At 38.8% G+C, this 14,757-nt stretch overlaps 1 protein-coding gene across 2 annotated transcripts in view; it reads left to right on the top strand.

Annotated features, from left to right (window-relative positions):
- CFAP61 (cilia and flagella associated protein 61) overlaps positions 1-14,757 on the top strand; it is a 193,042-nt gene that overhangs the window by 28,427 nt on the left and 149,858 nt on the right. For both annotated transcript variants that reach the window (XM_050951285.1, XM_050951286.1), the window contains exons 9-13: positions 2,438-2,529; positions 4,220-4,312; positions 5,962-6,149; positions 10,994-11,033; positions 12,413-12,552. In XM_050951285.1, the coding sequence (XP_050807242.1) occupies positions 2,438-2,529; positions 4,220-4,312; positions 5,962-6,149; positions 10,994-11,033; positions 12,413-12,552 (553 nt within the window). The remainder of the gene's footprint in view (positions 1-2,437; positions 2,530-4,219; positions 4,313-5,961; positions 6,150-10,993; positions 11,034-12,412; positions 12,553-14,757) is intronic.

Here is a 14,757-nt window from a genome sequence, read left to right as displayed (position 1 = left end):
TTTAAAGTAACTCATCTTGATATTATACTATAAACTAAGGGACCATTCCTACAAGATGTTGAGTAATCTCACCTCTCATTGACTTCAGAGGGAATATAGTGTTCATTACCTGGCAGCGCAGCCTTAGAGACTGTTTGTTTTTTACCAAAATTGTGTAATTGCTGTAAGGCAGCTACCCAAAGGCTGCCAAACACATAGATGGAATGAAAGTAACACAGCAGTCAACTTCTGCTGCATTAATGTCAGATTTCAGTAGGGTCCTATTGCACAAATAGTACATGAATGTAAAACAGGTAAGTCATATGTACACAGCAGTTAAGCCATTACCAATAAAATGCAATAATGCATCATAAGCATTCTGAAATTGATTCTGGACATTTTTATCTGGATTTTTCTGCCATTTAGCATTTTAAAGGCGAGGAAACAACCTTGGGCCAGATCATCAGCTTATGTAAATTGGCATAGCATTGTTTTCAGAGAAGTTATGCCAATTTACACCAGCTGTGGATTTGGTCTATGTGAATAAAATGTTGAACATGGTGAAAATTGTGAAATCTGTTGTTTATCAATATTAACAAAATTAACTCTATTGTTCAAATTTATGCTTTAATTGGATTTTACTGGTTTAAACTGTAATACTAGAAACTCTATTTACACAATATTCTCTTTCTCTGTATAAATAATAAAAAATATCATGTCTTTCAATGTCTTAAGTATAAGTTGATAGGGCAAGTCTCTAAAATTAATTGAATCCTATTGCTTTGGTCATCACTTTTGACACCAAAAAATACTATTAACCTGTTAGCAATTGACTAAAACAGAATCCCATCATTATTGCTTTTATTACTAGGCATTGAGCTCAGTCAGTGTGCTCAACGCTGTGTAGACTTTAAAATCTGGTCTCAGTAAATTTGAATGTGTGTTGTCCTTTCCTTTCTTGTTTATAGAGCCCTTTCATCCCTGCTTCACTTACCATAGTTTAAAAACTGGTTTCTTTGTATTTATCTGCCTCCTCTACTAAAACGGGTGTTCATTAAGCAGATTAGCCAGTGTCCAGCTTTTGGGAATGAAAAATATAACAAATATCCTTTCTAACTAGTTGACACAGTGCTTTAAAGCAGTTACTTCAGCATCCAGTGGAGAGACTCCTGGCTGCTACTGAAAATCGTAGGTAACCAAAACCCTGGCTTATACTAAGAAGGTGAAACCCGTTGCCAGTCTAGCAGATCCTCGAGGCTCAGATGTGCTCCCAGATCCATATGCAGATGCTGCAGTGCTTCAAAGGAGCTGCAGCAGTTGTGTAAAAGGATCCTGGAATATGTCTGATCTGAGCCCCCAAAGGCAAGCACCAGCTGCAATGGAGGAGATAGGTAAGTAACAAGATAGGAGAGGCATCATTAACCCTTTTAAACTGCCAGCCAAACTGTTGCCTAGGGCCAAAGTTTAAAAATTGCCCAGCATCACTCCCATAAAATATAGTCTTTAGTTTCCCAAGGTTAAGAATCTGTTTAAAAAAAACCAACAAAAAACTAGAATAAAAGTAGTAGGTGGAGAGAGTTCCTCAGGTAGACTGGGAGTGAAAGGAGAGAAGGGAAATTTTCTTTTATCTCCTGGTTGGTTGGTTGTTTTTTTAGTAAAGGGTGTCTATAGCAGGTAGAGTAAGTAGTTTATACTGAAAACTAGTTACTCTTGGATTTAAAAAAAGAATGAGACTATGAGTAGACTAGTACTTTCATTTATGCCTTTTGAGATGTCAAATTTGTCTGACAATTTTTCAAGCACTGTGTGATAATTTCCCACTAAAATGCACAGGATCTCAAAGGGCAGACTTCCATAAAATGTAACTATACTCCCTTTAAGGTAGGGAATTAACTATCTTAATTTTAGAGATGATAATCATAATACTTCAGATTGCTCTGGCACCTGCCATCTGAGGATGTGTTACTTCTTCACAAACACTAATGAATTAAGCCTCACAGCATCTCTGACTTAGAGAAATATTATCTCTATTTTACAGATGGAAAGACTGATGGAGACAGGTTAAGTGATTCACATCAGAGATGGGTACTGAATGCTAGGAGACAGACTATCCAATTAGTAGTTCAGCCATTGACCCACACTGTCCCCCTTCAGTTAGAGTCCAAATTTAATTTTACATCTAAACACAGTATTAGTCAGGAATGTCTTCCAAGTTATCTTTTGTTCAAGTCCTCTGTTTTTAAATGACCTTTACAAATTTTGTCTTCAGAGTAAATAATCAGATATGCTGAAGTCTTACTAAAATGAATGTAATGGCTCAATCTTAACCATGATCATAAGAAGTATCTTAATGGTGGTGTTCTGCTGAGAGTTATACTTCATGTACTGATGTGATTCTGATGTTTATGGCTCCATTTTGTAAGCTTGTTTGATGCATTTATTCCTTTTCATTATTCAGATGAAGAAAAAAGCAGCCAAACAAGTCAAGAAGCAGAATCTGTTTTATCTCAAAACTCTGAATGTATTAGTGCCCATGATATGGATATTCAGGTAATATTACTAAACATAATTCATTGGACATTTAAATAAATGCCATAACTATCAAATACAGGATGCCTTTTCAATAAAACACTAGAAACATAGTCATAAATTCAGAAGGATAAAAATTGAGATTTGTTGCTCGTTTAAAAAATACATGCAAAAGAGGAGTCCAGACTATGCCTAGTCTCACTATGTGGCTCTTTATTCACCCAAGTCATGCCTCCCCGTTTACACTGCTCTTTTTAGCAGTGTAGTGTCCCACTGCCTCCCTGCAGGAAAAGGCTCTGGCAGTGGGGAAAGGCTCTGGCAGTGGGGAAAGGCTCTGCCAGCTCTCTGCTGCTGGATCCCTTCCCTGCAGCAGGGAAGGATTCCAGGAATGGGGAAAGGCTCTGGTGGAGGAAACGCTTCCCCACTCCCAGAGTCTTTTCTCGCTGCAGTGAAAGACTCCAGCAGTGGGGAGCTGTTTAAGCCTTTTTCCATTGCCTCCCCTCTGCCAGAGCCTTTCACTAACACTTATAACTACATGCCGCAGTGTGACGTGTGGACACAGCCTGCTATTCACTATGCCATGTTAGCTACATGTACACTATCCTCTGCTGCCAGTGGTGTGTAGGATAGATGTAGCCAGACTAGCCTGAGTAGTTAAAGTATCTAGCAAGATCCACTGGAGTTGGGTAAGTACTTAACTATAAATCTGCTTGTCTGTTTTTTTACAAAATTACTCCTGTGGTTTTGAAGATGTCAGACTATTAGGTCCCTCTATTTCCAACTCTTTTGCCGTACTTTTAAGAGCATTCATACACTCCTGTGCAGTAAGGCTCAGGGAAGTTATGAAGTAGACATTAGGATTATTTTGAAACCATTGGCATCTGAATTGTCTTGAAGCATCTGGAAAACAGAGGAGGAAATAGCTAGAATGAAGTTGGCCCTGATGCAGCTTTGGGGAAGGCACTGCCCACTGACTGGTTGGCTGACTGAGTGTGCTTGCATTCTGTAACACTGTGGGAGCTGGGCACTTAGGCCTTGTCTACTTTAATAAACACCATAGCTGTAAGTGAGCTCCAGAGAAGTTCCACTGTGGGAGAAGCACTAGTGTAGACCAAGCTTTGGCATTTTTGCCACTGTGTTGTAGAATTAAGAGAAGTAGTAAAAATCCCCATGTCTTGTCTACACTATAGCCTCCATTGTTGCTACCACTGGTGAAGCTACAGGGATGGTGAATCAAAACTATATGAAATTAACTAGTTCAGATGCAGCCTTTACAGGCCAACGTAAATCTGGTAAGGCAGATGGCAAGGAAGGTGGACTTAGGATTGCCAGATTCCAGTTTAGTTGCAGTAACAGCCTGACTAAATGAATCTTTATCTGCTAAAGGAATCTGGGATGAAGAAACCAAGCGGAATACTCTGGAATGTTTTTGTATGTGTTTTTATTGTCCTTGGTGTTGCAATAAGCTGCCTTTGTCTGCAGACATAATTGGTTTTAAAAGGACTATTTTAAATGGCAACAGTCATGAGCCAGTTACACTATGTAGTGCTCCATAGAGGGGATTTTCAAAAGCGCTGCGAGTTTTTACATTGATTTAAAAGGGATCAGAGTTATGAATGAGCACTCAATATGTCCAGAATTAGTGATCCATAGGAAAACAAATGATTCATGAATGTTAATTTGTATGTGTTACTGATCACTTTCTCTTCAGATGGGCACTAAAACTGAAGATGTCCTTCCCCAAACCTTGGATATTGTCACCTCACATTCTACAACAGAAAGTGTTCAGAATACTGTTTCAGAGGTGAGGTCCAGGTACAATCGAAAGTTTATCAAAATGCTCATCCTCAGTGCATTTTTGAATGAAATTCATTTTTTGGCACATGGCCATCCAAGGTTTTCCCATTGTTGCCAACTTTTGCAATACTTGGTATTTTTCTTAAAGCTTCAGCTCCTGGAGCCATGTTATTAGAACAGAATCTCAGCTTTCATTTAAAAAAAAAGATAAGAATCTAGCCCTTGTGGTTCCAGAGAAAAGTTTGAAAATGTGTTACCTAAATGCTGAATAACTAGAGGACAAAGAAAAAGAATGCAAAGTTATTACTTTTTCAGATCATTAATTTTTGTGGCCTGTCTCAAGATTTTTGAACACTTGGAGCTGGCAAAACTGTTTTCCATGCATGTCTACATGTGCATATAGAGTGGTGGGCTGTCTAGTTCATAACAGAACCGCACTAGGAGACCTCTTGGGGCCTGGCTGTGGTCAGGGAATCCATAGTTATGTGACTCCAGTAACCAAGAACCCTTGCAGAAGGGCCACATTGCATTCTACCCCTTGACTAGAGAAAGGCAGATTCTAAATTTCTTCCTCAGGCAAACACCTGCTAGATTTCCTACCCAAATCCTATTTATTTGGGCCTTGTTGGGGAATTGTTAAATTCACTTGGAATGAACAGTGAATTTGAAAGTAAATGTCAATAATTGGCTGTTTCCCAACTGTATTGACACTGTGATTTGCTTCCACTCTTTAAAGTGAAATAATTTGTTATGAAATCTTTATTCAATATTAGCATTTAGGTGACATAGCAGGTTATAATAAATCAATCAACATGATGCACATTGAGTGGATTGATTATTTTAAATATGTATAAGGTATGGATATTTTGTGCAAAGTTCTCATTTGAGAGCTATACAGTAGTAATCAATTTTAGTATATTGGTAGATTTGGTATTGGATCTCAGGGAGACCAATATACCAAATCTGAATTATTCCATGCAGATCTAAGAGGAAAAAAATTTTAAGCAACAAAGAATAATATTTATGAAGTATAACTATTCATACATAGGAAATTAGCATTTCTTTAAGTGAGATGATGCAGGTTCCCTTACTATGCAAGACTATGTCATGATTTTTACCCTATGCTATCCCAGTGAAGTAATTTGATTTTGTATGGGGTCAAAGTTAGCAGAGAATTTGGCCATAGAATTTTAAACAATTGTATCTGTCTTTTATTCTTTCTTTCAGTATATTTTCAAAACTAGTCTCTTGTTCTTCAAATATAGCGGTTGTTAATCTCCAAGATGACATTTTCTGAATTGCTCTCATTTTTGTTCTTCCAAATTTTTACATTGGAAAATATTTCCTAGATTAAATTTCTGTTACTGTTCCACATAGGGACAGTAATGAGAAATATCTGTTCCCAAACATATTGTTGTCTTTATTTCAAACCTCTTACTGCAAGCATTAATCATTTTATAGCCATCAGAAGTTTCATTAAAAATGCCCCCCTAAACTTCTAGATGTGGCAGAAAGTAGTGTGCTGGGTAAAATACAACTCTGTATTTCTGCTGGGAATGCTGTAAGATAAAAATGATGCAACAAAAGACTCATTAAACAAACACACAAAAAAGGAAATGTGGTTTCAGTTTGGTCCCTTGTCTCTTCTTGCTGCAGAAGGAGGGTGTAAACACTGTTTCCAATGCTGAATTGCCAGTAGATGATGTCATTGGCACAGATTTGAAAGCCGCTGGGACACCTACCTTAGAGACTGACGAGAGAGATTCCTTTCATCCTGTGTACAGAGGAGCTGCAACTGCTTTCTGTATTCAGCTATTCTGTATTGATGAGAAACATGAAACAAGGCAAGTATAGACATATAGGTATTCGGTTTCTAGTTTCTAATAACAGCTTAACAGAACTCTGATTTATTAAGGCAACTGTGGGAGTAACAGCATCTGCTGCAGTTAAGGTTGGATTAATTTCCATCTAACTCTTTGCGTGCATTCACTCATAACTTTATGAAGCATTCACCTTCCACCTAAAATTTTTCACACATCTCTCTGATGGGGTGCCCTATGACAGAAAAGTTACCAAGTTGCAATGTAAGCAGCCATCTTTTTTGGGGCAAATACTAATTGCAGCAGTGGAACAAGGCTCACATATCCTGTAATGGGGTATACCTGTCTTTTTAGAGTGGAGGAGGCCAGAAGATCCCGTGCCAGGGAGCTGGACTGAACAAAGATCCAGGAAATGGCCTGGTAGAGGAAAAGAGGAAGCAGTACCAGGGAATAAGGAATTGAATGGCATGGGGGAGGGACTCCAGGACTCTGTTCCTTTACAGGCCTGGGATTAGGAGCCCTGTGGGTAGGGTATGGCAGTCTCTTCTCATCCAGCCAATCAGGAGGAACTCTCTGGAGGAGGGCAGTATATAGACTGCCCTCTCCCTCAGAACAGGGGAGACAATGGTAAAAGAAGGAAGCCGAGTCAGAATGCTAAACTGCTGGGAGAGAAAGCTGTGAGGTGCTCTACACCTCAATACAAATAATAAATAAAATAATATGTGTGTGCTCTAGACCTTGTTGATATTTACATAAGGATACATCTCAAGCATGGAATGTATTTCAGATTTCATGTGGAAACAGCAACAATACTGTGTATTGCCTGTTGGGTTGGTATCAGTGCTGCATGTTTCCGTCAAATGCTTGGTGATAGTGATCGTGAGCTTTCATAGATGAGTGAATGTCCTTCCTTATCTAGATGAAAGGTGTCAGATATACAACCTGCAGGCCAGATCCAGCCTGCATAAGATATTTATGTGGCCCATATGACTTATTTGGATGCTCCAGAATCTAAACTTTTTAAAGTAAATTTCTAGCCCTGGCGACTGTAGAGAGTAGTCTTCTAAACATGAACTGTGTGCACACAATATTTGCCTGCTAGTGTGTGCCTGAGTCTGCAGATTTCTTAGAACAATGATCCAGAGGAGTCAATTCCCCTGTTAATCTGATTGGAATGTCAGTTTTACAGTTCCATGATGACGTTTGGGTGTCAGCCTTAACTACTCAGTCACTGATCACTCAGCAATAAATATGGGTAGGGGATGGCAGTGAAACACGCTGAATTGGAAGTAGGGGATTGAAACTGAGAGTTGCTGCAGGGAAGAAAATGTAGGGGAAAGAACGTAGGAGACTCATAAAAGGAGAGAAAGGAGGAAGAGATAGGAGGATGTTGAAGGAAGAGAAACAAAGAGCAGAAATGGCAGTGATCCTAATGGGAACAGATTTTCTCACTGATGAGTGCAACAATAAGCACCAAAATAACAAAATGTTTTGTTATTATTTATATGTCTTATTGTCCCTTTGATCTCTCTGTATATCTCTCACTGACACTGTGCACTGTGGGGAGCATGTATCAGAGGGGTAGCCGTGTTAGTCTGGATCTGTAAAAGCAGCAAAGAGTCCTGTGGCACCTTATAGACTAACAGACGTTTTGGAGCATGAGCTTTCGTGGGTGAATACCCACTTCGTCAGATGCATCTGACGAAGTGGGTATTCACCCACGAAAGCTCATGCTCCATAACGTCTGTTAGTCTATAAGGTGCCACAGGACTCTTTGCTGCTTTTATGGGGAGCATATAGTCCTAAATTTATACCCCAGGCCACAGACCATAAATATAGAATTTGACCCTCTCTTTCGAATGAATGATGCCCTTGATCTGCATGATTGGTTTATCAGAAAACACGCTTAAATAGTCTCCAAGGATCAGTCTCCAAGAATGAGGTAGTTTACTCACTAGGAGCTTGTCTACATGTGGAAATGTACGGGCACAATTATGCCACTGTAGTTATATCAGTGTAATTTCTGCATGGACACTCTTATTTGGAAATAAGAGAGTGCACCCGAGTTTACACCAGTTTAACTACAGTGGTATAATTATACGTTGTAAGTATGTTGGTAAATTTCCCCATGTAGACATACTCAAAAGTCCCAGTTTAGTTTGTTTCCCAGAAAGAATTACAGTATGTAGCAGCTCTGCTAGATTCCACTTCTCCAGGATGAGATGTGTATCACTGTGGATCTGACAGATGATTTACCAGAGCCAACAGGTGTTTCCTAGAGATGAAGTTATGAATTTTGAGTCTGATTGTAACATTATTTGAAATACCTATGGCACATTTCCACGAGACAGCCTCAGGAGACCCTCGGTGACTGACAAAATCTAAGCTTCACTTAGTGGTAGGCCAGAAACAAAGTATAATTAGGAGTGGACTTCAAAATTCCTTCAGTACCAACTGGATTCACCAAAGATGCACCCTGCTTGGAATGGGGAGCCCCCATCCCCACCCAAAAAAGGTGTTATGCACCCCATTGAGTATCAGCAGCTGTGTGCCTATTTTCTGGATATGATGGCAGTCCTAATTGTTCTAAGAACCTTGCGATATTTTAGTATCCCAACAGGTGGCTATGTTTCAAAAAGACAATCAGGTTTTTGTAAACAAAGAAGGAGGGTCAGGATCATGCCTCTTGGGTCAGGAAATCCTGTTACATGTCAGATTGGGCAATGTCCCACAAGACATTCCCTTGTCACGTACTTGGAAGAAAAAGGAAAGGTTATATTGAGAGGTATATGTGCTACATGTGCAAGTATCCATTATGTTCGCATTCAGGAGAGATGCAGAGCAGCCATATAATCTTCTGTGTGTTTTTTACCAAGCAGTCTTGTCTAGATTCAGCATTGAGAGAGAAATCCAGCTTTGAACTATCAGTTTTACAAATCTATGGGTTGTATACCAAGGGAAATCGATGGGCACAGCTATCACTGAATTCCACTATACTATTCTGGAATAATTTCCCCATGTGGACACTCTAATTTAAAATAAAAGAGAAATTGAGTGATTATTCCATAATAAGATCACTTTTATTTTGTAATAGTAAGTCCATATGGGAGAGTTATTCTGGAATAGCTCCCAATGTAATGGAACAGCTATAGTGGAATAGTTATTTTGCTACAGAATCATAGAATATCAGGGTTGGAAGGGACCTCAGGAGCTCATCTAGTCCAACCCCCTGCTCAAAGCAGGACTATAGCTATGCTGGGAAATTTCCACCATGTAGACAGGACCTATTTGTGGGTTAAGAACGTCCAGCTCTTCTGCCCTCTAGCAGTTTTGTTTTGCTAGGGGATGTATCTTTAATTTATTTGTCCACCTTTATATTTTTCTCTTGACCTTTCCCCCTTCACACATGCCATTGTTGCTGCTGCTCAAGGTATGCTCACCTTGCTAATCATTATACACTACAGATTGCAGTCTCCTTTAATTTTTTTCTTAGAGACATCTTTGGAATTGGTCAGACTCCATGATGGATATCTCTGGGAAAGAGATCATTACTTACCTGTAACTATTTTTCTCTAAGCTTAACACTCAAACAGCCGCCTTGTCCATGCAGTTGAGTTGTCTGTAAATCTTGTGACTTAAATATATATGATAATAATCATATACAATATATATCTGTCTATCTTTAACTTTACTTGAGTGTATGTTTACCTTTTTCCATGAAAGAAACTGACCACTAGAGCACTGGGGGTAGAACAGGTATCAGAGAGGATGGCATGAGATAATCTAAACTGGGAGTGGTATCTTAGAGTTTTGTACTGAAGGAGTTCCTGCTGAACTTGCATGCAGAAGCACAGATCCAAGAGTAGTAATTTGCAGAAATGTAACAGTTACTGAGAAGTCACTATCTTTTACCCCTCAAGGGGAATTCAGTAATGAAGAATTTGTAGTATCCATTAGTCATTGTATTTTCATAAAGTTTCACTTTTATCCACTCGATTATAAACACCTCAGTTAAAAATTATTACTCTTTCCATTCTTATTGGGACTGAAACCACAGGAAGTATTATTTACTTTAACTATTTACTGCCACCGTTGTTAGTCTTTTGAAATAACTGTGCATGTGAGTGTTGGATGCATACATACTTTTTTCTCTTCTGGGAGAGTAGAAATAAAGCACATAACTCTTGCTGGGTTTAAAACAGTTTCACATTCTTTTATGTAGCAGAAACTGGATAAAATAATTAAGTTTCTATTGCCTTACTCAGCTTGAACATTACGTTTCACTTTCACCAGGGAAAAGAAAGGGGTTTTATTCCAAACCAGTAGGTGAAAAGTGAAAAGAAGGAAAATGTACAGGAACAATTTTCAAAGTATAGATATTCCTTTTAATTTTAAACGTATTGGATAGGTCTACTAAATGGATATTAGTGTATCAGTAAGTCTTTTGGTGCATGATGGAAATACCTTAGTCCTTAGCTACAACTCTTTGTACCCCCTGGTGATCAGACTTACTGGGCACTAATGCTACTCTGGCAAAATTTCTAAAAGTCTTCTGCAGGATGCTTCTGAGTAAACATCATCTTACTTTTCTTTCTTTCTCGCACAGAGGAGACTTCCCTTGAGTTAACAAGCTCAAATCTCTAAGCTTACTGTTGCTTGCAGTGCTGCCTTAGGCGCTAGAAAATGACAATTGAAGTACAGCATACAACTTCTGCAATTGATTAGCGCTGAACTAGATGCAATTTCCGATTAGGAAGTATGAATAAGTGCTGCCCGGATGGATGGGGGAGAGAAATCTTTTGAAATATGTAGTACATGTTGAATGTGCTTTTGTTTATTCACATAAAAGTGTTTGCTCTTGGTTGCAGGTCACTGGATTTCTTGCAATATGTTTTCAACCTCTTTCCAGTACGTATAAATGAAATCTTAAGGTGAAACAAGTCTTTTCTTTGAAAGTGAATGAAAATGGTATGATAAGAAATAAAATCACTTGTAACTTGTACCTAGCTTGATTCCTCCCTCTTTTAGGGGACCCATCCTACACACCAGCATTAGGAGCCTGTGGGAAGGAAATCTCTATGAGGAATCACTTGTTATTGTGGGGTGCTAGCACCACAATGGATAAAGTTGAGATTAGCTTACAATTTAACAGTGTTTTGGGGTTTTTTCCAAAGTGCTCTGAAATTCACATTCTTACTCTGGTTGTCTTGAAAATTGCTGTGCTTCATGGGGATCTGGGATAGGGCTAATTATCCAAATGTGATGCTCTTTGGTCAATGAGTTGTCAAGATACAGCCGCTCCCCCCAAATCATGTAACATCAACATTTTAGAATTCCTGTAATTTTTTGTGTACGCCAAGGATTCAAACTTTGGCTCAGATTCACCACAAACTGATTTCATCCTCTTGGGATTGATCTCCGCTAGAGATCAGCACCCACCACCTCTGTGAAAAGCAATATTTTAAAAGTTATTCAAGATCAAAGTTGGATCTACAAGGTTGGTTGAGCTAGGTTGATGAGTCAGAGAAAGTAATTTGTGTACATGCAGCAGAACTGGGGCTCTGTTGCAAGTCAGAGTATTTGCAGCCAGCCTGATGTCAGAATAGGAGGCTAACTCAGAGTTACAGGCTGTGGCTGTTGAACCCTGGAAGCACACATGTACTTCGAGTCCTGGCACTGAGGCCATTTCTGAGAATGTGTGTTATACATATTAGTTACTCTCTGCCTACATTCCGCAGGGGATCCTCAGGAAGTTTTGCACTAACAAGTAAATTTCTGGTTTAAAAGCTGATATTTCAAACTGCTCTAAAATCCACAGAGACAATCCTCCATCCCACAACCTTAACTCTGCCCTCTGAGTGATGCCTCAGCATGGTCCTGACAGATCTCAGAGCACTCTATCCTTCCAGATGGTATGGAGCACTATGCGGAAGTGGCATATGGGTACAGTAAGCTGTCTGGTTGGGTCCTCAGTAAAACAAAAGTTGTATTTAGGGGACCTTGGATCTTAGAGCATGAGGTTCAGCTAAAAGGTATGTCTGGACTTGTAGCCAAAATTCATCAACATCTATATGTGATCCACTAGAGAGGGACAGAGTGCCACAGAGTGTAGGTGAGAATTATACTTGCAGCACCGTGTCCTTTTTAAATGTTGATCTACATTTATATGTCAGTTTTTTCTTAAGACTCAGTGGGAACCTGTTTAAAACTTGTTTTTAAAATCACGAATAACCTGTTTGTTGTGTATTGACTGATATAGAGTATTTATTCTTTGTCAATCTTTTCAGGACAAAGACTTTTGCATCATCACAGTGCCACACCTTGTGCCAGAATTCCTTCTGATCCAGAATTTTGTTCGAGTTAATCCTTCCAGCAACTCCACTCTTGATCATGAGCTCTATGTGTTTCACCGTGCAGGACTGCTCAAGTAAACGTTTTGCTATAACAAAGTATATTAACATAAAGGGACTGTATAGACCGTGACTAAAGTACTTTATATTTTTATTTAAAATTAATTAATTAACGACTTTCTTTCAGTGAAATTACAAATAGGGAGACGGCTACAAATGCAAAAGCAAACAAGCTTCACTGGCTTGCAAAAATTCATATTAAATGTCTTATAAAGTAATAAGCACAGTAAAGTGCTTCGTTAAAATGTTACATTAACAGATTCAGATTAGTTACAGATGCAAAGTGGTATAAAAGAATTAAATTCTCTGAATTATCTAATTGTAGACTAAGAGCATGTAATAAACATGGGGCAGATAAGAAACAAACCAATCTAATTTCTTTCTTTGACCGATAACCGGCCTAGTGAATAATGGGGAAGCAGTAGACATGATATATCTGGACATTAGTAAGGCTTTTGACATAGTTTCACATGACATTTTCACAAGCAAACCAGGGAAATGTGGTCTAGATGAAATTTCTATATGATGCCCGTACAACTATTTGAAAGACCATACTCAGAGTAGTTATCTGTGTTTGCTGTCAAGCTGGGAGGGAGAGGACACTTCAAGTCAGGGCTTGCAGTGGTCTGTCCAGGGCCCAGTTCTACTCAAGGTTTTAATTAATGACATAGATCCTGGAGTGGAGAGTGCGCTTATAAAATTTGTGGCTAACACCATGCTGGGGGAGGTTGCAAGCACTTTGGAGGACAGGATTAAATTCAAAATGACATTTATAAATTGGAGAATTGGTCTGAAATCAATCAGATGAAATTCAATAAGGTGCAAAGTACTGCATTCAGAAGGAAAATTCAAAAGCATAAATTCAAAATGGGGAACAACTGGCTAAGTGGTAGCACTGCAGAAAAGGATCTGGGGGTTATAGTAAATCACAAATTGAATATGAGTCAATGGTGTGATGCTGTTGCACTAAGGGAAGACACTATTCTAGGGTGTATTAACAGGAGTATTGTATGTAAGACACAGGAGGTTGTTGTTCCGTCAAAGACTGCCTTACCTTTGAAGCAATGCATTTCTGAAACACACAGAACACAGTGATAACTTCATTGGGAAAGTCTAGTTCATCACCTTAATTACCTCTTAATTTTCTCTTGTAGTGCATGTACTTTGTATTTTTAAGTTTTGAAATACTCTGAACATTGCCGTTTGCTGCGATATTGGCCATGGTCTTATGTCATGAATTTAATAGTTTATTATAACTCTTACACTGTTTAGCATGATAAAGTTTCTTGCTATGAGATTCATGTCTTCCACCTCTTTCATAGTGTAGCAGCCATGCTGGGCCTGTAGTCCGCCTTAAAGAGCCCAGTGCACCCTGTTACAATTATATATTGTCCATCCCATGGTCTTGTAAATTCTGTTGTTCATTGAATAATTGCTCAGCAACACTTCCATTTTGAACTTGTAATTAGTCACCTCGGGTGATATACCAATAATTTATGCAATAACAACAGTTACTCATGGGCCTTTGCAAAAGCTTGTTTCCAGACAAGGAAACTGGGCTTCTGTGTATTATGTAAAGAACCTATTTCATCTTGCACTTCGTAGGAAGTCATTGAAGTAATCACTGGTAATCTCAGGCACAGCTGTTGAGTAATTCATCAGTGAGATTGGTAGCCATGTGTCCTTTTGATATTTGTGATCAAAATTAAACTGGTCTTCAAGGTTTTGTAAAAGTCTCTACAGTTCTGCATAAATCACGTGCATTCCAAGTGGTATGCTTATTTCCATGAAAGCACAAGGGTTAGGGCATCAGTGACCTTTCCTCAGACTACCTGCAGTTCTGGAGGACTTTCCTTCTGAAGAGTCTCTGAAGTCAGACTTCAAAATTAGCTTATGAGTGAAGTTTCATGATCAAAAGATCTAAAGGGGGTAATGGGAAGTTTCTGAAGAACATAAAATTCAATGTGCAGCAGCGAACTCGCTGTCACTTAAAGGCAAAATATGAAAAGTAAAAGATCAGTATATTCTAGAAGTACCATGAGCTTTAAAAATTCTGGTGACTGGAAAGGGAGTTGCATAAAATGGATTAAAAGAGAAATCACAGAGTTGAATTAAGGGGCAAAATCAGAAAAAGAATGGCACAGGCACAAAATGAGGTACTGATTAGCAAAGACAGTAAAAGGAATAAGAAAACGTATCAAGTACGCAAAAAGAAAGAGGAT

Source organism: Gopherus flavomarginatus, chromosome 4, assembly GCF_025201925.1.
Source record: "Gopherus flavomarginatus isolate rGopFla2 chromosome 4, rGopFla2.mat.asm, whole genome shotgun sequence".
Taxonomy (NCBI): Eukaryota; Metazoa; Chordata; order Testudines; family Testudinidae; genus Gopherus; species Gopherus flavomarginatus.
This window is presented reverse-complemented; position numbering and strand designations above follow the sequence as displayed.